This window comes from Sciurus carolinensis, chromosome 13 (genome assembly GCF_902686445.1).
Source record: "Sciurus carolinensis chromosome 13, mSciCar1.2, whole genome shotgun sequence".
In the NCBI taxonomy this organism is placed as follows: domain Eukaryota; kingdom Metazoa; phylum Chordata; class Mammalia; order Rodentia; family Sciuridae; genus Sciurus; species Sciurus carolinensis.
In genome coordinates, this window is record NC_062225.1 from 57,110,500 (window position 1) to 57,137,258 (window position 26,759).

General features: G+C 37.7%; 1 protein-coding gene across 1 annotated transcript in view; it reads left to right on the forward strand.

Annotated features, from left to right (window-relative positions):
* Window positions 1–26,759, forward strand: part of Srbd1 (S1 RNA binding domain 1) — a 237,839-nt gene that overhangs the window by 207,267 nt on the left and 3,813 nt on the right. Inside the window, exon 20 of the mRNA XM_047522685.1 lies at window positions 26,553–26,737. Within this exon, the coding sequence (XP_047378641.1) occupies window positions 26,553–26,737 (185 nt within the window). The remainder of the gene's footprint in view (window positions 1–26,552; window positions 26,738–26,759) is intronic.

The following is a 26,759-nucleotide window of genomic DNA, read 5'->3' on the forward strand; positions in this document are numbered from 1 at the left end:
TACTGAGTCCATGTGCTTGGTAGTTTTTTTCCCATCCTTTCACCTTTCATCTGTGGATGTCTTTTTCTATGAGATGAGTCTCTTGCAGGCAGCATATTGTTGGGTCTTTCTTTTTAATCCATTCTGCCAGTCTATGTCTTTTGATTGATGAGTTTAGGTCATTAACGTTCAGGGTTATTATTGAGATATGAATTGTATTCCCAGTCACTTGGCTTATTTTTGGTTTTTAAGTTGGCTTGGTTTCTCCTTTCAGTGGATTTTTCTCTAAGGTATTTCCTCCCTTTGCTGACCTCCATTGTTGTTTTTCATTTCCTCCTCATGGAATATTTTGTTGAGAACATTCTGTAGCGCCGGCTTTCTATTTGTAAATTCTTTTAACTTTTGTTTATCATGGAAGGATTTGATTTCATCTTGAAATCTGAAGGTTAGTTTTGCTGGGTATAGGATTCTTGGTTGGCAACCATGTTCTTTCAGAGCTTGAAATATGTTGTTCCAGGCCCTTCTAGCTTTTAGAGTCTGGGTTGAGAAGTCGGCTGCTATCCTTATTGGTTTCCCCCTATATGTAATCTGATGCTTTTCTCTCATGGCCTTCAAAATCCTACTTTTATTTTGATTGTTAGGCATTTTCATTATAATGTGCCTTGGTGTGGATCTGTTGTGATTCTGTGCATTTGGTGTTCTGTAAGCCTCTTGTATTTGATTTTCCATTTCATTCTTCAGGTTTGGGAAATTTTCTGATATTATTTCATTGAATAGGTTGTTCATTCCTTTGGTTTGTATCTCTGTGCCTTCCTCAATCCCAATAATTCTTAAATTTGGTCTTTTCATGATGTCCCATAGTTCTTGGAGCTGCTGTTCATGATTTGTTACCATCTTCTCTGTTTGTTCAACTTTATTTTCAAGATTAAATATTTTGTCTTCATTGTCTGAGGTTCTGTCTTCCAAGTGGTCTAGTCTTTCCATTCAATGATACTTTCCATTGAGTTTTTTATTTGGTTTATTGTTTCCTTCATTTCAAGAATTTCCCTTTGGTTTTTTTTTTTTTTTTTGGAGAATCTCTATCTCTTTGTTGAAATGATCTTTTGCTTCCTGCGGTTGCTCTTTCAGCTTATTGGTATTATCATTCGTTGCCTGCATTTACTCTCTTATCTCATCCTTTGCTTCACAAATCATCTTAATCATGTATAATCTGAAGTCCTTTTCTGACATTTCTTCTACCATACTGTCATTGGATTCTATTAATATAGAATCTAGATTTGTTTGGATCATTTTCTTCCCTTGTTTTTCATGTTGTTCATGTATCTTCCCCTCTAGCAGTGCATATCTGGGGTATTGCAGATTTCCCCCTATAGGCTTATAGTGGCCCTATAGGTTTCCAAAACCCTTTCTTTAAGGGGAGATCAATATTAGCAGTGCCCAATTCAGACACTATGCAATCCTAGACCAAATAACCCCTATGGGGACAATAACAAAATTGTCATAGTAAAGAGAATGAGTTCAAATATATCTTCAATAAAACAAACAGATTTGCAATAAGGTCTGCAATTTCAAATGGAGGACAAAGAGGATGCAGAGGGATATATAATGTGGCTGTTAATGGGATAAGAAAAGAATATACAGAAGTTGTAGATAATAGAAAGGGTGAGAGTGTAATCAAAAGAAATTGGATGTTAGCATGCAAAAAAGGGAGAAAGAGACTGAGGGAACAGGTAAACAAAAGGAAAAGAGAGCAAGAAAAGTAAAGAAATAAAAACTTAATTTTTTTCAATAAGGAGGAAAAAGAAAATCTACAGTGTAACAGTCATATAGTAATGAAACCTCCCAGAGTTCAGTAGCCTGATGCATGAGAGGTACCTGACAATGAGCTTCAAGCCTCCAGCAGGCGTCTCAGGATGGGATTTGCCCCACCTAAAGATCGGAGCTACAGCTTGCAGGATTATCCAAGATGGCCACCTTTGCTTCAAAATGTGTTGTCAAATGGGGAGCTGTAGCTCAGGGTGTGGCCGTTGTCAGCAGGAGGTCCTGGAGGCGGGATGTGGTTGGTCAGGCAGGGGTCCTGGAGGTCAGGTGTGTTTGGTGTGGTTGTGGGATCCTTGAGGCCGGTTGCAATCAGTTGTTCTGGGGTCCCAGTGATACGGCGCAGTCAGTTGGTCTGGGGGTCCTGGCGGCAGGGAGCAGTCAGTCGATGTGAGGTCCCCAGAGGCAGGGAGTGATCGGTCAGGCTGAGGGATCCTGGAGATGGGGCTCAGTCAGTCTGGCCAGAGATCATACAGGGCCTGGCTGTTGTCTCAAAATGGCGACAGCCATGTGTAATCAAACCTGCAGATACTGTAACAGTGAACTTCCAGGCAACAGCAGGCAACCAGTGCTCCACTGGCGGTCGGCGATCAGTTTGCTGACTGTTGTCGGATGATCGGGAGGTGAACCTCGAACATTGGGTGATGGATAGGTGTAAGGCAGGCGATGGACAAGTGAGAGGCAGGCAAATGGCGGATGATAGGTGCCTGACAGTGAGCAATCAAGAAACAGGTATCCTCTGCTTTAAACTGGAGTTACGGAGTGACAGGGAACGCAGCCTCCCTCTAGTCCGCCATCTTGGATCCCCTAGGAAAGCTTTTGATTTATGGTGTTGATGTATCCTGCTACTTTGATAAACTCATTTATAAGCTCTGAAAGTCTTCTGGTGGAGTTCTGGGGGGTCTTCTAGGTATAGGATCATATTGTTGGCAAAAGAGATAGTTTGACTTTTTTATTTTCCTATTTGCATCCCTGTGATTTCCTTTCTTGCCTGATGGCTCTAGCTAATGTTTTGAGATCTATACTGAATAGTAGTGGTGAGAGTGGACAGCTTTGTCTTGTTCCTGATTTTAGATGAAATGCCTTTAGTGTTTCTCCAATTAGTATTACATTGACTTTTGAGTTTGTCATAAATGACCTTCATGGTGTTGAGGTAAGTTCCTTTGATCTCTAGCTTCTTTTAACATGAATGGGTGTTGGATTCTATCAAAGGCCTTTTCTGCATTTATTGAGGTAATTGATTGTGTGTTTTTTTCCCCCTTAATTTTAAGTGATGAATTACATTTGTTGATTTGCATATGTCAAACCAACCTTGTATCCCTGATCACTTGATCGTGGTGTATTATTTTTTTGATGCGTTTGTGAATGCAGTTTGCTCATATTTTAGTAAGGATTTCTGTTTCTGTGTTCCTTAGGGATATTGTTCCAGAGTTTTCTGTCATTGATATGTCTTTGTCTTGTTTTGGTATCAGAGTTATGCTGGCTTCATAAAATGTATTTGGAAGTGTTTCCTCCCTTTTAGTTACATGGAATAACTTGAGAAAGACTGGTGTTAGTTCTTCTGTAAAGGTCTGGTAGAATTCAGCTGAGACTCCATCAGATCCTATGCTTTTCATTTGGGAAGGCTTTTAATTACTGTTTCGATTACTTGATATTGGTCTGTTTAAGTTTTCTACATCTTCCTGATTCAAGTGTGGCAAGTTATACGTGTCTAGATATTTGTCAGTGTCTTCCAGAGTTTTCAGTTTATTGGAGTATAAATTTTCAAAATAGGTTCTGATATTCTTTTTGATTTCAGAAAGGTCTGGTGAGATCTCCTTTTTCATTTCTGATCTTGTTGATTTGTTTCTTCTCCCTTTTTTTTTTTTTAAGTTTGGCTAAAGGTTTGTCAGTCTTATTTTTTCAAAGAATCAACTCTTCATTGCATTGATCCTGTGTATTGTTTTGTTATTCTCAATTTCATTGATTTTGGCTCTCATCTTAATTATTTCCTGTCTTTTATTGGTTTGGGGGTTAGTTTATTCTTTTTCTAAGGCCTTGAGGTGGAGCATAAGCTTATTTACTTGGGAATCTCTCATTTTTTTTAACATAGCCACTCAGAGCTTTAAATTTTCCTCTTAGAACTACTTTCATACTACTGTCCCAGAGATTTTGATATGTTGGATCTGTGTTCTTGTTTGTTTCTAAGAATTTCTTGATTTCTATTGTCATTTCTTCTTTGATTCATTCTTCGTTTAAAAGAATATCATTCATCTCTGTGTGTTTATATGGTTTATATCATTTTTCTTGCTGTTGATTTCTAGCTTGATTACATTATGATCTGATGGGATACATGGGATCATACTAATTTTTTTGTATTAAGATTTGTTTTGTATTAAGATTTGTTATGATCTATTTTGGAAAAAGTTTCATGTGCAACTGAGAAGAGGGTAAATTTAGCTGTTTTGGGGCTGAATATTCTAGAGATGTCCTTTAGGTTGAAAACCATTCGATTTATGGTGTTAAGTTGGAGATACCTTTATTGATTTTGTGTTTTGATGACCTATTGGTGATAAGTGTTGCGCCCGCAGCAACAATCCCGCGGGATAGAATCGGAGGTGGATTGGGAATGAACTTCTATTATCTTTCTTTAGTGGGCTGCTTGCTTGCTTGCTTGCTTGTTTGCTTGTTTATAGAGGAAGAGAGGCTTTTCTTAGAGGAAGAAAGACTTTGAGAGGAAGAAAGGCTTTGCTTAGAGGAAGAGAGGCTTTGAGAGGAAGAAAGACTTTGCTTAGAGGAAGAGAGGCTTTGCTTAATTTTAGAGGTGCTACGCTTTCAGAGAGGCTACACTTTCAGAGGTCTACTGCTTCTTAGAGGTGGGTTGCTTCTTGGAGGTGCATCCTGTGTCCTGTAACCTGCAACCTGCGAACTAGAGGTGTGTTCTTAGTCCCGCATTCTGTGATCTGCGACCTAGAGGTGTGTTCTTAGTCCTGTGTTCTGCAATCTTATATACACTAAGGCAGCCAATCAGTTTAGTATTAAGTAGCACGATTGGAGCATGTGCCATGGTACCAATCAAGAATGAGGAACATCTGTTGACCACTAGCGCAGAAGAGACATCAACCAATCAGTCAAAGGTAGATCACGCCATGTTAACACTCATTATGTGCCACCTCTTGGCCCAATGCCAGCCGCCATCTTAGAGCTGCTTAAACATGTCTCTGCAGATAAGGGTATATTGAAATCACCCAGTATTATTGTGTTGGAGTCTATGTGGGATTTAATGTAATAGAGCATTTTTCCATGTGCGTATTTGGGGCATAAATGTCTACTGCCATTATATTGTCTTGTTCCCTTTACTAGGATGTAGTGGCCTTCTTTGTCTCTTCTGTTTAATTTTTGCTTGAAATCTGCTTTGTCAGATATGAGAATAGCTATTCTTTCTTGTTTTCTTGGGCCATGTGCACAGGATATTTTTAGCCTGTGGGTGTCTTTGCCTATAAGATGAGTCTCTTATAAATAGCATATTGTTGGATTTTGTTTTTTGGTCTATTATGTTAATCTGTGTCTTTTTTTTTTTTTTTTTTTTTTTTGGCGGTACTGGGGATTGAACTCAGGGCCTTGTGCTTGCGAGGCAAGCACTCTACCAGCTGAGCTATCTCCCCAGCCCTAATCTGTGTCTTTTAATTGGCAAGTTGAGACCATTAACATTCAGCGTTTTTATGGATATGTGCTTGTAGTTTCTTCCTATTTTTTTTTCCGCTGTATTTTATCCTGTTTTGATTCTCATTAGTGGATTATTATTCTGTTGGACTTCTCTTTGGGAGCTTTGGGAATTATTTTTAGTTTCTCTATGTACAGTTTAGCTTTGAATATTCTTTACAGTACTAGCTTGGTGCTCATGAATTCTTTTAGTTTATTCTTCTTGTGGAAACTTTTTATTCCCCCTTGAATTTGACACTAAGTTTTACTGGGTAATCTTGTGACTGTTAGTTGTTTTCTTTTAGAGCTTGGAATATCTCATCCCAGGTCCTCCTTGACTTGGGGGTCTGAGCTGAGAAAACAGAAGTGAGCCTTGTTAGTTTGTCTCTAAATGTGACCTGGTGTTTCTCTCTTGCAGCTTTTAATATTTTTTCCTTATTTTCTGTGTTAGGCATTTTGATTATGCTACGTCTTTATGAGCTTCTTACTTGGCTAGGTCTGTTCGGGGTCCTTTAAGCCTACTGTATGTGGATGTCTATTTCATTTCTGATATGGGAAAAGTTTTCTGTAACATCTTATTGAAAATTATCTTTATGCCTTTAGTTTGTATCTACATGTTCTCTTCTCCCATTGTTTCTCAGATTTGATCTTTTAAAGTTGTCCCAGAATTCTTTTATGTTCTGGTCATGTTATATTATTTTTTTCCCTTTTATTGCCTTCTTTGTACTTATAGCCTTTCTTAAGTTCCTGAAGTTCTGTCTTCAAGGACTGAGGTTCTGTTTTCTATGCAATCTAATCTCTTAGTGATGATTTTAATTTGATTATGTCTTTTATTCCTAGGAGTTCTGCTTGTTTTTTTTTTTCCCACTATTTCTATGTCTTTATTAAAATGGTCTTTCATTTCCTGTAATTGCTCTCTTAATTCCTTTCTTAGATCTTATATTAGTTCATTGAACATTTTAATAATCAGTTTTTTAACAGTCTTTCTCTGGGCTCTTGTCTACCTTGCTATCAGTGAAATCCTTTGTTGGGAGGTTGTGGATTTGGTGGGAGGAGGTTTGTTTGCCTTTTTCTCATGTTTTCAGATATCTTGGACTTGCGCATCAGTTGAGGTGAAGTCCCCTTCCTCTTTTTTTGCGCGTGTCCTTTTGTGTGTAGCTATTTGTTCTGGAACTTCTCTTTGGGTTCCCTCTCTGATTGTTCCTCCTTGCATCCTTGTTGGTTTGAGGCTTTTGTCTCTTCACTTCTTTGAGTTAGAGTAATACAGGAAATGTTTAGTTCAACATCAGTCTCTGACCACTGCACATTTAGTGTCCCTGCAGGTTCCCCGCCCCTTATAGAATGGGATGAAATAAACAATGGTAGCACCCATTGCAAACAACAGAAAATACACAGTGTTAAAATAAATTGCCACCAGTGAAGAGGAATGTTAGGTTCAGCAGTTTTCAACAGTAAGAACAATAACCACGAACTAGATCTGGCTTTTAAACAAATAGCAGGTGTCAACTCTATCATCCACAGCAGTAATGATTATATTAGCATTAATGGTGGGGGCAGGAATTATATTGACCAATTAGTTCTGGAAGATGGTAAAAATACTGGGGGTACAAGGAAATGTGTTAGGAAGTTAGAAAAGACTTTATAATGTCAACGAGTGCACAGAGAATGCAGAAGAGATGTAAGCAAGTGATGTTTATATGGAAAGAGTGGGAAAGATAGAATCAGCAAGGTATTGGGAAAGAATAGAACTTGACCATTAACAGAAGATAAGAGAGAGAAATAAACAAATGAAAATAATACAGAATCAAACCAAAATACACAATCCAAAAATTCTGAACCCTCAAAAGACAACGCTAGAAGGAAAAAAAATACATTAAAAAAGTTCACACACACACACACACACACACACACACACACACACACCAAAGACAGACTTAAAAATAACAAATAAAAAAATCTAAAATCTTAGTGAAGAATTACTGTTATGAGTAGTCATTGTAGTGGACCAGAATGGGTGGTCACTGTCTGTGTCTGACAGTCTTTCTTTCTAATTCTTCTTGATTTATGTACTGATAGCGCAAGGGGTGGGAGGCATTAACCACTTTGTTTTTGTGTTGCTCTCTGAGCTGCCAATTGGAGCGGCTCAAGATTAAAGCCGATTAATATAAGACTCAGCTTCCCTTCTCACCAATATGAGGTGGGATGGGTTAGGATGTTCAATCGGTTGACATTTTTGTCCATTTAGACCAATTTGTTGGATTCCCAGGGTCCTGTTTCTGCAGCATTCTGTTAGGGGAGTTCTAGCAGGCAACCCTGAGGTTTAATCAGGCCACATGGCTTTGCTGGGTGGTGCTTTCTTTGTAGAGACTAGATCCTTGGAGAGACTAGACTGACCCACCCCTAGGGCTATACAGTAGCAGATCTCTTCTGTGGTACTGGTTCTCAGGGGTGCTATTTCACTCCCTAATGCCCCGGAACACAGCCTTCCCTGGCTTAGTTCCTGAATGTATTTCACCCCCACCCACTCGGACTCCCATCACACTTCAACTGGTCATGTGAACCACCAACACAAAGGAAAAGCAAGTTGGGCTCCCCTTCACCCTTCCAACTCGAATCCCCTGGGTACAGTCTACCATGCACCTGTTTCACTCACATTCTTTAGGCCAAGCCTAGGTCCCTCAATAGGTACTTGCTGTGATATTGTGACTCTATGGGGTTTTTTTGTTTGTTTGTTTGTTTGTTTCCATGATCTCTGGGTCCCACAGCTGCCAGGGCAACACACTTGCCCCAAGATAGCTCACACCTCAGCTCTCCCTGACCAGTTGAGGTTTAGACACACCTTTCAAGCACCGGAGTGTGCTTTCAAGCACCAGAGCATGATGCAACCTCTGGATCAGTTAAGATCATGCAGCATTTTGATCTCAGGTTTCTCTGTCCTTAGACTGTGTTTCCCCTCCCTCTGTCTGTGGTGAACCTGCACTAGCAGTGGGACTGCCAGGTTGGCTCTGATGTATTCTTTCTTCTTTGTTTATTAGACCCAAATTTCTGAGTCTCTAAGCCGCTTTGAATGTCCAGTATTAAGATTTGGTGAAATCCTTCTTTCATCCACCTTGCTGAGAAGCGATTCACCCGCTCCTTTGGATCCATGCCATGGCGCAACATGGAATGCACCTTTTCTCTACTCCACCATCTTCCCCTCCATAATGTAGTTTTAATATCATTTGTAAGTTTTTCAACTTGCTTTCTATAGCAAGTACACATTTTTTTATTTCTATATATTCTTTTTAAAAGGCTAAATAAGACTTCATCAAATGATTGAACTATAATTTAGTACTAGTAGTTTTAGTAGTGGTTCTTTATGATGGGTTCCTAGAAGTAGTAGTATTCTGCCAATGGATTGAAAGTTTGTGACTCTTGATATATATTGCCAAGTAACATACTGATTTATAATGCCGTCAGCAGTATTAAGCCTCATACTGCTTGAATGGGGGGGTGTGTACCAGGGACTGAACTCAGAGGCACTCAACCACTGAGCCACATCCCGTGCCCTATTTTGTATTTTATTTAGAGACAGGTCTCACTGAGTTGCTTATTTAGCACCTCGCTGTTGCTGAAGCTGGCTTTGAACTTCTCCTGCCTCAGCCTCCCAGCTGCTGGGACTACAGGTGTGCACCACTGCATCTGGCCTGAATAATCTTTAATTTTTCTTGTTATACAGATCTTTTCTGCAGTTGTTGTGTGGGCCAGTTTCCACATGTGGAACATAAATGTCCTAGTGATTTCATCTCATTCTATGCTTCCTTTGGGAGTAGCTTTCTCTCTCAGAAAAAGCATACTTGTAAACTATTTCATGAGAAATTTCTTTCATATGCAGTTCCACTACTGACCTTTAAAATCTGGAGATAAAATTGATAATTCACATAATTAAACTTGCCATCCCCATTATCCAGTTTGGAGCTCTGATTGTTATTTCTGGCTTTCAAGTACAACTTAGTCTGGCTACCACTCAACATAGGTCTAATTCAAAATCTAATACAGTGTCACACAAGTCTCTTCCCAGGGAAGAAAAAAAAAAAAAAAAAGCCCATTCAGGATTTGATTGGGTCATCATTGGTTTGACTTCATTTCTGTAAAAATAGGTTTCATGGCAGTAAACTTCGTTTTTGTTTTATCAGACAAGTGGTAGGAAAGCAGATGGCTGTAATATCATCCTACCATAATGTCACCCACAGAAATGTATCAAAATGTAAAGTGATTAAGTCTTTTTACTTTTGTATTTATAGTACTTGTTCTCATATTCACATTTTTAAAAATTGAGATCATGTGGGTACAGCCCTTTTTTATATTTTATGTAGAGACAGGGTCTCACTGAGTTGTTTAGCACCTCGCTTTTGCTGAGGCTGGCTTTGAAGGCACCATCCTCCTGCCTCAGCTTCCCATGCCACTGGGATTACAGGTGTGTGCCACTGCACCCAGCTGAAATCATATTTTGTATCCAGGTTAGTCATTTAGTGATTTAAAGAAAGTCAGCTTTTTTTTTTCTACTTGTGATTGGTTGAATCTGTACATGTTGTACCAGTGAATACAGAGGGTCTACTGTGTTTTTCTTAGAGTATTTATATTTTTTAAAAAACTTTTCTTATTTACATGTAGGGGTTACCTATAAGTTAAAACCCTTTGTTATATGGTCTGAAATTTTTTCTAGTTTGTTTACCTTTATATCTGCTTATATTATTGTCGTATTTTTGAAATATGTTTAATTTTTAAGAAGTAAAACCTATTTTTCTTGCTTTTATGCAAGATCTTGATCTCTAAGAGCAGTCTATTATTCCCCAATTTTTGTATTCTTTATGATTTCAATACTTATGTATGAATTTTGTTGGTGATGGTTTTACTCATTATTTGAAATGTGGCACAAGCACAGTAGTAGGGCCTGAAGAACATAAAAATGAATAGAGGTGTGATTTATTCCTCAAGTATCCTACCAAAGCATATACTTCTAAATATCATGATGGATGTCAATAACTAGTAAGTGCCCTCAGGAAAGTATAAATCTTGCTCAAGGAGAAAGAGTTCATTTCCAGATAGGTGAATCTTGTAAGATTTCATATGAGAGGTTACATCTGGGCTAGGTCTTTAAGAATTTCAGACAGTAAAAGAGAAAAAGAGGGTTGGAGATAAGGGCTGTGAATGTAGGTCAATGTTAGAGTACTTGTGAAGTCCTGGGTTAGATCCCCAGCGCACCACAAAAAAAAAAAAGAAGAAGGGTAGGGAGGGAGGTTGGAAACAGGAAAATATAGTTCAGGTTAGTTTGAGGAGTAGTTCATAGTCCTTTAAAGACAACAAACATTTATTGGCTACTCCCTCATTACCAAGACGTTAGAAGCATCATCTCCTGTAAACCCCCCACAATCTCATGAGGCTGGTGCTGTTATTCCCACATCTTTAGGTTGGTAGTCTCCATTAGGGTAAGTAAACTGCTGGAGATAGCTCAACTGGTTGAATCAAGATTTAAACAGATCTGTTTTGCTTCAAATCCTGAGCTCTTAACTAAGTACCAGTTTTAAAAGTACCTTGGAGTCAGATTTGAATGTAATGAAAATGATCTTTAAAATTAAGGCAGTGTCCCCTTAAAGAGTAGTGTTGTTCATCCTAGAAAAGCAGTATGCCACGTATGACATGTGCTCTGTAAGGGAAAAAAAAAATGAGTATATGGAACATTCTAGTTTGGTGTCATCACAAGGCTGAAATTAGGTTTTTCCCTTTTTCTCTAGAAAACATTACCTCCTCCAATAAATAAAATTTTGCCTGTTTATTTTATTGAAGGATCTGTAGAATATGGATTTTTCTCTAGAGTAGGTAGAATTTCATGCTATTCTGCTGAAGAATCTGTTTTCTGAGTATTACATTAAAAAGAATTCCCTTTCCCACCACCATCATCATCATTTTATTTGTACTGGGAATCCAACCCAGGCCTCTGCCACTGGACTGCATCCTCAGCCCCCATTATGCTTTTTAGAGTAAGGCATGTGCATTTCAGAGCAAGCAACTTATTAGTGCCTTCATTTGCCATCTTACCATTTTAGGAGAGAAGGAGGATATAGGAGCCAGGGTAGCATGTTCATCCTGGAGTTGGTAAGTAAGGGGAAGGGGAAGTTAGTTTAAAGAAACATAGTAAGAGGACCCATATTATAGAAGATATAAGGGAACATGGAATTTATAAACCCATTGCTACAGATGAGTTTTCCTTCAGTAGTCTTTTGAAGGCATTATATCCAAAATCTCTTTTCAGAGTCTTCTCACATTTACCTAGTGACTTCACTTCCTACCTCATTGAAAATATTCAAACTACCTTACAGTCCACTTCATCTGATTGTCTCTTTATTTATTTTGTTCCATCCTTACCTAAGCTATCCCTCATTTCTTCATTCTGTTTCCCTCTTCCAAGCTGCTATTGAAAACTCTTTTTTTTTTTTTAAGATAAAACCTTTATTAAATTTTGGTTGTATTCACCATCATTTTCCCTAGTAGACAGCATTTTTTGCACATACTAAGCCTCAATGAACATTACAGAATGAATAAATGAATAATGATGGATGTCAACCCTTATGAATTTTAAATAAAAATTAGATCAGTGTATAGGTATTGCTTTTTTTTTTAACTTTATACTTGCTTCTGTTTTTTTTGTTATTGTAAACAAATGGAATACATCTTGTTTCTTTGTTTGTACATGAAGTAGAGGCATACCATTTGTGTAATCATACATTTACATAGGGTAATAATTTTTGACTCATTCTGTTATTTTTTTCCCTTTCCCCCATCCCTCCCACCCCTCTTTTCCCTCTATACAGTCCCTCCTTCCTCCATTCTTGCACCCCTCCAACCCCCCATTATGTATCATCATCTGCTTATCAGCGAGATCATTTGTCCTTTGGTTTTTTGAGATTGGCTTATCTCACTTAGCATGGTATACTCCAATTTCATCCATTTGCCTGCAAATGCCATAATTTTATTATACTTTCTGGCTGAGTAATACTCAATTATATATATATAAAACAGTTTCTTTATCCATTCGTCAGTTGAGGGGCATCTAGGTTGGTTCCACAATCTGGATATTATGAATTGAGCAGCTATGAACATTGATGTGGCTGTATCTCTTTAGTATGCTGATTTTAAGAGAATTCTTGGCCAAGGTGGTTGTCTTCATATGTGCGTCATAATTGTCCCACTTCTAAACGTGAGGCAGAAAGTGGTAGGTAAATGAATAAAGTCTTTAACTTTATAAAATTATATGGCTGTCTATAAAATTATATGACTGTCTAGTATCTTAATGTCTCCTTCACTTATGCCTGTCACTTTAGCCCACAGACTTATTGCTATGACCTCCCCCCATTCCTTACTCCCTGAGAGCTAAGAGCAGCAGCCACCTTTTATCTGACTTTTCCCTAGAACTTCTAGTCCATCTCTTCCTTTTCATTGCCAAACTTCTCAGAAGAACTTCTTTCCTCACTGCCTGCTTTATTACAGTCCCTTACTGATTGGTTTTCACCCTTGCCCATCTTTTGAAATTACTCTCAACCAGCAACCTCCCAATTGTCAAAACTAGTGACCTCTTTCTTCCTTAAACTACTTAATCTTGCTGCCATATTTGACACCATCAGCTTACTGAGAGGCTATTGCAATGAGTTGATCTTCATTCTGAGTGAAATCAGGAATCATATCTAGGTTTTGAGCTGAAGCGTGACATGATCCAATGTACAGGTTGAAAGGACCCCATTGTCTGTGTTGGGAATAAGCTATAGGAGGCAGTAGGAGAAGCAGGGAGACCAGTTAAACTAATTGCAGTAAATCCAAGTGAATGATGATGATGAGTGATGTTCAGATGATAGCAAAAGTGGTGAGAAGTACATACATTCTCTGTAAATTTTGAAAGTAAAGCCAATAAGATTTGCTGACAGATTGGATGAAGATTATGAAAGACAGTAACTGGTTATGAATGGCAAAAATAAGATGTGGAAAATGAAGTAGAAATTCACTGTGTTGGAAGGGGAGGGGGAAAAGGAAAAGTTAAAGAACTGAACAGTGATCACTCCCCTGGTAATCTCTTCCAGTCTCACAGTTGAAAGACTGTCATAAGGACATGACTTCTAAATTTATACACTTAAACCAAAACATTCTTCCAAACTTCATACTGTGTATATAGCTACCTACTTGGTACCTTAAATCTAACATGTCTAAAACTTAACCTAGGTCTTTCCTCTGAATCTTACTCCAACGACTGTCTTCTTCATCTCAGATAATTTCATTCATCCCTTAAGTATTGTAGACCAACAACCCTGCAGTCATCCTTGGCCTTGTGAGATCTTTCTAATAATGGGTTCTTTCTTGAACTACCTTTGTACTTCACACGGGGCCCTGGAAGTGAGGACAGTCTGGTTGCGACTTTTGTCACCTCATTGATTGCCAGAGTTGATTTGTCTGATCTGGCTGTCTAGGTGGGTGTCCCCTTCCTCCCTCACCACTCCATGTGCATCTCTCCCAAAGCTGTATACTTGGTCAAAGAGGACAACCTTCCCTGGTAGAGGAGGACCGCTTTGATCAAGGGGTATATAAGTAGCTGTGTTCTCCTGTTGGAACCTCCACCAAGCTCACCAAGGACCCTGACTAATTATTGATGTCCATTACAGTATCTGGGAGTATAAGGTTTTTGTTTGATTTTGTTTTGTTATATTGAGGATTGAACCCAGAGCCATCATGCCACTGAGCTACATTCTCAGCCCTTTAAAATTTTTATTCTTTGAGACGTGGTCTTAATAAATTGCCCAAGCTTGCCTCAAACTTGCAATCTTCCTACCTCAGCCTTCCAAGTTGCTGGAATTACAGGCACATGCCACTGTGCCTATCTCTGGGAGTATAAGTTTTATCCTTCCTATTTTGGTAGATTCTTAGAGGTCATAAATTGTCTCTGTTTATTTTTATGTTATTCAGACCTTACCACAGTGATCTACATGGTCCAAGTAATGAATAAAATCATAACAACAAAATCCATACAGTAAATATTGAAGCCATAAAGAATATAAGAATTGGGGAATATTGAATTGATCTTAGAGGTCAGGGATCTTTAAAAAATCCCTTTAAGTAAGACCCATCTTACTTAAAATCAAGAAAAGAGTAACAGGTTAAATGTTTTTAATTGAACAGTTTCTTTAATGTGCCCCTCATTACTCCATTTTGTCCCACTTATTCATAATAGTCTTAGATGGTCAAAAAATTATGACAGAGTATAATATCATACTGAAAATTGCAAGCCTCTCCATTTGTCCTTGTCCCCATAAAATAAATGATGCATCTGAAAATTAGGCACCAGATTTGTTTAGGCTAGTGACAGTTAAACTTAAGTCTAGTTTATAATTGTAGGCTGTAAGTTCTAAATAAGGCTGGAACTATAAGAAGCTGGTTTACCACTATATCCCCAAAACCTAACAAAGATTGATAGGGCAATTGTAGAAATAGAGAATGGAAGATGTCCATATAGAAGAACATTGAGGAGAAGGAATTACTTAGGAATTAACACTTTAATAGAAAAAAAAATGAAGTGCTTAGTTTTACTTCAGTGTGAATATTTTTTTCTATCATCTACACTGGCTGAGGTTAATGCAGTTGTGCAGGCAAAACTGTTGCTAGAATATTTAGATCATTCTTTCATGGCATTGCCTTGTCCTATATTGAGAAATTACTTTCAGATTCCTGTGAGATTCCTGTGTCGATAGAAATGATTTCAGAACCGCTCCAAATTGAATCCCACTGGCCTTAACAGAGCATTGCATCCAGTGATCAGGCCCTCCTAGATACTACAGACTGAAAAATCAGAGTCTGTGAAGGGGGATTTCTTCCTGTTTTCTGTCATCATCAGACAGTGTGTCCACATGTGAGTGATTTCATTATGTTGGTTACTGTAAGCCACGGATAAAATTGCTGCTACCTTATGAGGAGAAAGAGGCCCTGAGGCCCAGAACAGCCTATGTAGAGTTTCTATCCCCTGCCTCCACCATACCTCCTTCCTTTCAGTCAGTCCTGCCATTTGGGTTGATCTGAAAACCAACGCATGTGTCCAATCTGCCTGTCCTTTTTTTTTTTTTTTTTTTTTTTAGTAGTAAGGTGCCAGGAAGTCATGCTTTGTGCTGCAGTTTATGCTGATTTGTATGTGTCCCAGTGAGACCTGGCACTCTCCCAAAGAATCTGTCACATTAAGAGTTTGATTCACTCCAGATAGTTAAACTTTAAAGCTGTACTCTTGAAAAATACCAGGAAATTTAATGTCAAGACTGTCACTCAGCACTCATTTTGATAAAACGTTAGCTATTTTTTGTTATTTCCATATTGGCCATTAGGGAGGAATTTTAGTACTAGTTTCTAGAAGTGGTTAATAGCCTGTGTAGCAGGAATATAACATTGTAATGCCATTCTCACAGAGTAGTAAATGTATATCAAGGAATGATTTGTATTGATGCTGTATTTTAATGTTAGTACTGTGGTATTTCCTGTATTATGTGCCTGTTTCTGACCCTTAACAATCCAACCCCGAAAAGTGTTTATATATATATATATATTGTGTGTGTGTGTGTGTGTGTGTGTGTGTGTGTGTGTGCCCATGCACACAAAAGGATTGAACCCAGTAGTACTTTACTCATAAGCTACATAGTATTTTGAGACAGGATCTCACTAAGTTGCTGAAACTGACCTCAAACTTGTGATCCTCCTGCCTCAGACTCACTGGGATTACCAGCATGTGGCCTGAAAGGTATATTTTGAGAGAATAAACAATCATGAAATTAAAAATTTAGGTTTGGGACAGGAATAATCTTATCAACCTGACAAAATTTTTATTTAAAGAGGGAATGAACTTCTGTTAAAAAAAAAAAAAAAAAAAAAAAAAAGCCAAACAATGTTTATCTTATTTATTTATTTATTTATTTTATTTTTACAGACTGCATTTTACACAAGTGGGGTACAACTTTTCATTTCTATGGTTGTACACAATGTAGATTCACACCATTTGTGTAATCATACATGTACATAGGGTAATGATGTCTTTCTCATTCCACCATCTTTCATACCCCTGCCCCTTCCCCCTCTCATTTCCCTCTACATAATCCAAAGTTCCTCCATTCTTTTCTTACCCCCCACCCACATTTGCAAATTGGTGCAGCCAATCTAGAAAGCAGTATGTTATCTTTAATTTACTAAAAACTTGTATAAGATCTTTAAGAGCAAAAGTAGAATTAACACAACTGATACACAAGAATTCACTGATGAGATCAGTAGCTAGATGGACCCTAATTGGTGACCTGGGTTAGAAGTAATTAGAGTTATGGGGAGGGAGGTTGGGAGGTCCTGCCTTGCTGGTCCCTGCCATGGAGCTAAAATAAGTCAAGCCGGATAATGACCAATGGCCAATACTGAAGACCCTTAGAGGGTGCATCCCACTCTCTGGCTCTTTCCCATTTCTGTTTAAGAATTTAGCTTCCCTGAACTCCTCCTTTGGAATTTCCTTCAGAGGTTTTATGACCTTCTTCAATCTTTACTTGCTGCTCAGCAAGGAAAGAAAGTTTCTAGCTAATAAGCAGCTGTAATAGAGTTTAAATTGCTTTTGTGTTAAAAAAAAAAAAAAAAAAAAAAAAAAAACAAGAGTCGAGCAATGCCAGTCACACATGTGATTTCATAATTTCATCTGTGAGCAACCAGAAGCCCCAGGCCTTGATATTTGTTATTCTACTGAGGGGTGTGTCCCTTAGCTTACCTCCCACCCCTCACCTATCTAAAATTCACCACAGCTTTGTTCTGCAGTGGCATGCCACCTAACTCCTGCAGTACTAAAAACATGTTTCTTTTTGGAAAACTTGCCTGCAAAGAAATCCAGCTGCAAATGCTGTGAAATAAATGACACCGAGGTAAATACACCTATGAGTTTATTTGCAAATCTGAAAGATTTCAAATTTTTCTACACTTGTCTCAGAATAATTGACAGTATTTAGACATGAAAATTTAGGGAGAATCATTGCTGGATTTTGATAAGCAGTTAACTTATGAATTGGAACAATTCATTATCCTGCATTCATTTCTAGTGGAGCTATAATTAGGAAATATTAGATTGCCTTTTCATAAAAGAAATCATCATAAAGGAGACTTCACTAATAATTTTCACATTGCTTACATGTAGAAACAATATTTTGAATATATCAGGTTAAATAGAATGTGTTATTAAAATTTTAAAAGAATCATAAAGGAGAGGCCAAATCTAAAAATTAAAGATTTAAATTAAAGATTAAAGATTAAATGGACAGAGTACTAAATTTTTGTTTAGTGATTTTTGTAATAATAGTTAAAAGTATAGTATGCTATAGCTCCCAGGAAGTAAGGTTCATATTTTCAAAAGTACCCTAACAAAAGAGAAAAGTGATAAAAGGGAATCCATCCATATGAGAGGTAGATAATTAGGTTTTCAGGTTCTTAGGAATTGATCACTTCTAATGTCTTTTACACACTGTTCAACATACCAGCCACACAGTGTTTCTACAAAGCTCGTAGAAGGCACTAGGAAGTTCAAGGAACTGAGACTGTCCCTAACTTTGCCCTATCTCAGTCTAGAGGCATTGCAGTGTCAGACCACCTGGGTTCAAATTATAACTCTTTGACCTGGCAATGTTATTTAACTTCCTTGTGCCTCAGTCTTCTTGTCTTTTAAATGGTGATAATAATATGACCATCGCATACAGCTACGTGAGTTATGTATGTGGAACACTTAGCTCCTGAGACAAAGTAGGTTAGGGTAGTTGCTACAGTTTTGACTGTTACTTTGACTGTGATTAAGAAGGGGCTGTCAAACTGAGCCAAACAAGAAAATATGGGGAAAATCACAACAGTTTGACCCCGAGGAAGAAGTTGTTTCATCATGTGATCTAGATATAATTTGGGGCATTTAACATTGTTAATTTATTTTCATACTGGCTCTTGGGACTGGAGAACATGCTGGTTTTTCTCCTCTGTATCTGGAATAGCTTGTTAGTACCCACTGTGGGAGGAGAGGGAGCTGCCAGCCAGCCATTATAAATTTGCACTTGCTTTGGTCTTGTATTTCCAAAGTATGTGTCTGTCCTTCTCCTTGTATTCTCTTCAATTTTAGGCCACTCAGTCTGGAGCTCAAAATTCAGAAGGGTATTGATTTGGTCTCCTCCTCCCCTGTTCCCAGTCTAGACGTGGATTTGACTCTCAGCATGTCTTGTGACCATAGTAACCTACTTTGTCACCCTAAAAAAGTGACTTTGAGCTCAGTTGCCCACTCTTTAAATGGAATAACAGTGTCTCTGCCCATTCAGGGACCAGCCAAGAAGTTACTAAAATACACATCTTCATATTTTTTTTTTACAACTAAAAATATTTTTTTTATTGTAAACAAATGGGATACATGTTGTTTCTATCTTCATATTTTTTAAAAGAGTTTTCCTTAACAGGTCCACCTTCATAATAGAAAACTGTGTCCCAAGGAAGAAAGTCTTTACCCCTAAGAGGCGGACTTTATCCCTGTTCATGCTAGAGCTGTTTAATTTCAACCTTTCCACCACTAGCCTGTGTTTTCGAATACTGCTTTTTTATTTGCCTGTTCAAATACACAGGCACTAATCCACATCATGGCTTTACAGGCAGTAAATTAAATTATATTAATTCTAAACACAGTATTTTTGAGTTGTAGAGAGTCTGCAGCCTTTGAAACCACTAACTTAATTTTGTCCAACTCTTATTCAGTAACTTATTCAGTAACTCAAAAGAGGCCAAAGTTTTTTTTCTTTTTTTTTTGTCTTTTAAATTTGGTTTAAAAATAATAATAAATTGTTCCCAGGCAGGGTCCTGGGTGCCAAATTTTATCTAAGATCTAAGTATTCTGTCTGCATTGAAAAGTCTCCAAAGTGAAGAGGTAGAAGTGCTAATGAAGATGTGATGTATAACTTTTACCTTAGCTACAACTTGTGGTCTCAGTATATGACTTAAGGCTAGTCACTTAGTCTCTCTGAGGGTTGATTCCCTTTTTTGCTAATCTACAGCCACAGGAAATTTTTGAGAGAATTAAATGAAATCATCTTTGTTGAACACTTTCAAAGTATTTATCTGAACATAAAATTCTGCCTCTGAAAGAGTAGATATAAGTAGAAGCTCTTTATTCCAATTATACGGTCATTATTTAAAGTCAGACTGTAAGCTCATTCAAGGCAAAGGTTCTGTTATGACCTTTGATTGTCTCCTCCACATGAAACAAATATATATTGAATAAGCTAAGTAGGCTTTTCTTTTTTTTTTTTTTTTTTTCCTCCATATTGGGAATTGAAACCAGGGCACTCTACCACTGAGCTACATCCTCACCCCTTTTTAATTTTTTATTTTGAGACAGGGTCTCCCTAAGTTGCTGAGGTTAGCCTGGAATTTGTGATCCTCCTGCCTTAACCTCCTGAGTCTCCGGGATTAGCCACCATGCCCAACTCTGAATAAGCTTTTCCAAATTGTTTTTAATTGACCTCAGCATTTTGTCACACTCCTTTGAAAAGCTTTGATTTGAGCAGATCTTTACCATTTGAGGGTAGGGGTGCATATGTTTAAAAACAACCAAGACTCTGTGGAAAAGGTGATCAAATTAATTAATACTGAGTTGTTAGGGTTTTGTTTTTTGTTTTTCTGGTACTCTTTTTTTAATATATATAACTACATGAGCACTGTCTTCAACTATTTCTAAAAGGAAGACCATCTGTATTAGTCAGATTTTTACTACTGTGACTAAAAGACCTTACCAGAACAACTGTAGAGGAGGAAGAGTTTATTTGAGGGCTCACAGTTTGAGAGGTCCCAGTTCATAGACAACCAGCTCCCTTCCTCCCGTCTCAAATTGAGGCAGAACAACATGACAGAAGAGTATGGCAAGTCACATGGTGATCAGAAAGCAGAAAGAGAGACTCCACTTGCCAGATGTAAAATATATACCCCCAAAGACCCACCTCCTCCAGCCACACCCTTCCCACCTTCAGTTACCACTCAGTTCATCCCATCACAGGATTAATTCACTGATGGATTAAACCCAGTCATTTCTCCTCTAAACCTTCTTGCATTGTCTCACATGTGAGCTTTTGGGGGATACCTCACATCCAAACCATAACACTGTCCTAAATCTTAAAACTTTTATAAGACTTTTATGTTAGGGTATTTTTTTATGGGATACATTATTTCATTTCTATGGTTGTGCACAATGTAGATTCATACCATTTATGTAGTCATACATGTACATAGGATAATGATGTCTGTCTCATTCCATCATTTTTCATACTCCTCCTCCCTCTCATTTCCTGCTACGTAATCTAAAGTCCTCCATTCTTCTCTCACCCTCCAGCCCCTCACCCCCATTATATATCACCATCCACTTATCAGGGAAAACATTTGGTCTTTGGTTTTTTTGGGATTGGTTTATTTCACTTAGCATGATATTCTCCAATTTCATCCATTCTGCAAATGTCATAATATTTTTATTCTTTATGGCTGAATAATATTCCATTGTGTATATATACCACAGTTTCTTTATCCATTCATCTGTTGAAGGACATCTAGGTTGGTTCCACAATCTAGCCATTATGAATTGAGCTGCTATAAACGTTGATGTGGCTGCATTACTGTATATGCTAATTTTAAGTCCTTTGGGTATAAACTGAGGAGTGGGATAACTGGGTTAAAAGATGGGTTCATTCAAGTTTTCTGAGGATTCTCCACACTACTTTCCAGAGTGGCTGCACCACTCCACCAGCAATGTAACTCCACCAGCAATGTAAAAGTGTTCCTTTTTCCCTACATCCACGTCAACATCTGTTATTGTTTGTGTTCTTGATAATAGCCATTCTAATTGGAGTAAGATGTATTTTAACTGGCACTTTTTTTTTTCTGACAGTTAATTCCCTCTACTATGTTGCTAGGGAATAAGAAGTTTAAAATGAAACAGCTTTCTAAGGATATGTTATCACACATACAATTAACGAGTATCCAGTTTCTATGCAAGTGTAACAGACCCCTAAAAAAGTAGGAAACATTTAGTACTTCAGAAGTTAAAAGCAGGTAACATTATGATCTTATAAAGTAATCTCTTGGCAGGAAAACCTATGTTCTTTAATCCATGACAGTGTCTTCTTGTTTGGGTTCATCTGGGTTGGTTTTTTTGCTTCTCATAAGTATAAGAGATGCTCCAAAGCCAAATGGTACTAAGCAATGATATTAAAGGTACCCTATCCCAACCCAGATAACTGCACACTGTTTAAAAGTGTACTCTCAGATCAGTCTGTGAGAGCTTTCAGAACCACCCTCTCTGAAAGGAATACATTTTAAAAATATTTATCAATAATATGTTAGTTTTTTAAAGCCAGTCAGCTGTACATTCTCATGGGGAGTTATTTGCTCGTACTTTCTGTGGTTGATCAAATGCTAAGAAAAGCCATTTAGATATTATTTTCATTAGCTCTTTACTAGCTTCCATAGTAAGGAGGTATTCTGGGGGCCTCTTCTTAACTGCACTATCCTTGAATTTACAACTCCTTGTGGGTTTTACACCAGCATAGATTTCTAAGAATTCTGGCCCAGTTCCGTTTCTTGGCTTAACAAGGAGATTAGAAGTTTGAGAAGATTCTTTGATGATTAAAGTACAATTCACATTGCTGTCGCTTTGATTTGACCACTGGAGCAGCAGATGTGGTAAAGTTGGCATTCTCTCTTCAAGATAAACTAAATCCATGGTGTTGCACACTCACTGGTGTGTGCGAATTTAGCTCCCTGTAGGTAGTGTCAAAGGAGGAACAGGTTTTTCTCCTTTGCCACATTTGAACCTATATTCAACCTTTTGTGTTAACAACAGTAGATTTGAACACACACACATATGCGTGCACGTGTGTGTGTGTGTGTGTGTGTGTGTGTGTGTGTGTGTGTATAATAAAAAATTAATGCTGGACTTTTCATTCATGTCTCACCACTTAATCTACAATCACAGTTTTTAAAGTCCAGACTTTTTCTTAGAGTGTAAACTCTGTTTTTAATTTCATTACATTTCTCACTGTTTTACAAATTGTAACCTATTCTGTCTGTTCCTATTCATTTCTAAAATGGCAGTGTTATTGCATTAAATTTTTTGCTTATTGATGAAATTATGTTAAAACTGAGTAAAACTCATGGATAAAAACAAACAAGTATGAAGACCTCTGAGAATGTGGAGAGTGGAGAGTGGATAGACAGCTAGAAGTTCTTTGCCCTGACAACAAGGTTCTTGGTGGGGTTATACATCCTATGTGCATTGCCCACAAAGCACATGCTAATACAAAGTTGCTTTTAGTGCTTGTGTTGCATCACCAGGCTCTTCTGTGCTCTGTAAGTATCATGTTGCTTTCATGTAATGAACCAAGTCCCCAGCGCCTAAATCTCCATGCTGGAAATGATTACATAAAACTGAACAGCTATTTATGAAGTCTTATGAATTTTGAGAATTTCTTATTCTTTGGGAAAAAAATTTTTACAAAGACTGTTCTTATTCTTTGGGAGGAAAAGTCTTGCATTTGTAACAAGTCTCTGTCGGACATATCACTGATTTTAGGTTGTATAGGTTTGAGTGATTTCAGTTATATAGCTTTCTGTTTGAAAAATAAGCATTATCTCTGTTCCAAGGTCTGTATTTTAACTTTGTGCAGATGTGTGCTAAAAGAACATGATGTGCTTATTTGTTGCATTTATGCTACTTTCTTACTTTAAGTAAGATGGATGAAATTACATATTAAATAAAAACAGCAGCTCAAACTGCAGTCCTTAGCAAGCTAAAAAAGCCTTCTAGAGACAGTGGAGAAAATGAGACTATGACTTTAATAACTCATTGACTTTGGAGAGAATTTTCTATTTAAAAACTTGTATATAATAAGTTCTTTGTGGGATTTACTCAATGTTGACTATCTGGTGTCTAAAAGTTATCTTCCATTAAATCATGTTGGTAAATTATCATCCTTAGTATTGTGTTTTCTATCTTAACCAAATGTAAGACATTAATATTTATGTGCTTTCAGTTATACAGATACCCTATGGGTGGCATGAAACTCCAGTTAGTAGGAATAGCTACATGGCTGTGGGCAAGTTATTTAACCTCTCTGAACCTTAATTTTTCTTCTCTGTATGATAGCATACCTACCTTTTAAGATTATTATCCTAATTAAATGAGAATACCCAGCTAGCATAATGCCAGGCACCTACTGATCAGCACGTGTTCTCTTACATTCTGTGTTCCAAGCTTCTCAAAGTCATTTTTATTTATTACTTTTGAGCTAGGAAATACTTGCATTGAATATTACTTCTCAATTCTAAAGTGAAAATTTGGAATATGTAGAATAAATTATTTTGGGTTCTCTAAGAAGCACATGTCTCTAGTGGCAGCTAAGCAGAAAGCTCTGCTTCCTCCCATATGCAGTTGAATGTATTTGAAAAAGCCAGTAAGGGGAGGTCAGTTCCAGTGCTATTCCCAGTTCATTTTATAGTCCCTCTCCTTTTTTGATTTCTTTTTCTTTTTGGGTAACCTTCTTTAAGAAAGTTTTCAAAGTAAAACAGCACTCAACTGACCTCTGTAGTCATTTAAAAATAGAGTTGATCAATGTGAAGCATTAGCTAGGAGCACAACTGGTACTTTTTTATTGATTTCAGGTATTAGTGCTCTCAGGCTTGTGTATGTAAGAATGAAAATGATAGTGAAATAGGCACCCAGGTTAAACAGACCAATTTTCTTCTTACATATGCAATCACTATAAGCAGAATTCTTTATATGGGAGTGACTTCGGTAGCAATTAGTTCCTCTCTTACACACAGATACACAATCTAAATATTCTAAGTGGCCTGCTGAGTGTGTATTTTTGTTATTGAGGCCAAGATGTACAGTGCTTGGGAAGTTTTTACCGTTTAGTTACTTGATTAATTGTAAAATGCCATTCAAGGTTATAGATTTACAGCCCATGAATATATTTTTTGGCATTTTAACAGATGGTTACAAGCCAGAATCTCAAGGATTTGAAAGATGTCCTGCTTAAATAGCCAGTTGCAGACCAATAAAGCCAAGACATTGAATACCAGGGAAGCCTGCTCAGCAGGGCATGAATTATTTAGAAACTTGTGTGAAGAAGTTGGCTGTGGGCAGAGGTTGTCATGTGTCATCTGCCCCATCAGTCAGAGCTCCAACAGCTGTGCCCTGTCACCAGGCCCTGTGTGCTACTGCCCATTAGTCAGCACTGATACCAGCTGCCTCTCTGCCTGCTGGAGAAGCTGTAGACATACAAACTTAGAGTGTGTATCTCTCTGGCCTCTAGTTTGCATGGAAGCTCATTTCCAAAGAAGGATAGTAAGTATCACTCCTTATCTTTTATTAAACCATACTGAAATATAGTCTCAAGAGATTAGCTGAATACTGGAGAATATAGGGGGTTTTGTTTTATTTTCACCCCCCCAAAAAAAAATGGCCATAGAAATGTAGGAGGGCACATTTGAACCCAAAAGGACACCCTAGTTAAATGAGAGATGGGAGAGTTTTCTCCACCAGATACCAGATTATCAGTCCAGAGTACCGCTGAAGAGGCATTTTCTGGTTGAACACAACAAAGCAAAATAAAGAGGTGGAATCACATGCATTCTTTTTGTGATGATACAGCAGCCTGCCAAATGGGATGCATCCCAGTCCTGATCATAGACAAACCTCCAACAGTTTTCCTTTCCCTTCTTGTATTCAAGAGACGTCCTTAGAGGAAAGGATTTGAGGGCATTAGTATCACTGTCTGTCTGATTACTGTGTTGACATTTTTAAAGTGCCATTAATCATAGGAAATGGAACTCAATGATGTAGAAAAATACCCAGCCAAGGAATGTCAAGAAAGTAAGCTACAGCCCAATATTCACATGAAATTGAAGGAAAAGACATCTTAACCCTTTACTTGTTTTTTTTTTCCCCCCTTACTTATTTCTGAACTTCAAAGCTAAGTAGTTGAGAGGCAGCTGTGCAAGCAAGGGAAATAGTAAGCATAGCAAAAGGAAAATTTTAAGTCAGCTATTTTTATTTGGCAAACTTTGCAGCTATTTCATATGTAAAATATATAAACATAATATTCATCTTCAGATTATGTAATTGAGGTCTTAAACTTGATTCTGTTTTAGAAGAAAGTTTCTTTTTGTTTCAGATATTGCCCCCCCATTTTGCTGTGTGTGTGGGTATGTCTGTGTGTATGTCTGTGTGTGTGTGTGTGTGTGTGTGTGTGTGTGTGTTAGAGATTGAACCCAGGGCCTCATACATGCTAAGTGCACACCCTACCTTTGAACCCTTCCCCCAGCTCTCCTCCCATATTTTGTCCGTGGACTCTGAATGTTGCTTGCTCTTGATATAATTTAGTTGATATGAGACTTGATGGAATTTAGGAGTCACTAGGCTTGAAAGTGGACTATAAAGTGATGCTCCCATCCCAGATACATAGAAGTAAAAAGTGATGATACCTACCACCCATGAGTAGAGCAGGTCATTTGTCAGAAGTGGCAATGCTTGATGCATATTTTGTTGGATTTTGGTATTATCAATTACTGGTTTGCCTATTAGCTCATTTAAATTCAAATGTTATCCTAACTGAAATTTTAGGAAACAGCCTTATTTAGAAAATACATGTGACACTAGACTACAATGAGCATCACTGTAAAAATGTTCCAGTGCTGACTCTGAGCAGGTGCTTCATTTAAAAAAAAAAAAAAAGTACAAGACCCTAAATCACCTCCATTCCCTGCCCCTGCCTCCCTCTACTCAAGATAGATCCCCTATTATATAGCATGATATGTGTAGTAGATTCTCAATAAAGACTGATTAATTGATGTACACTGATGTGTAGATCTGAGATGTTGATTTATAAATTGAAGTAAATGAATTTTAAGAAGATCTGTATACAGAGAGTGGGAAAGAAGTAATATTTTTGATAAATTTTGGGCATTTCTTTCCACTGAAGGTTTTTATCATTCATTGGAGGGACGCTGTGTGAGATTGGAAAGCCTGAAATGCAACAAAAAATAAATTCATCCCTTGAAAAGGAAGGAATAGAGAAAACTGCAGAAAGATTGCAGACAACAGCACACACTTTACAGGTCATCGTAGATGGTCTCAGCCAGCCTGAAAGCTTTGACTTTCGAACAGGTAAGTCGAATTAGAGTACCTG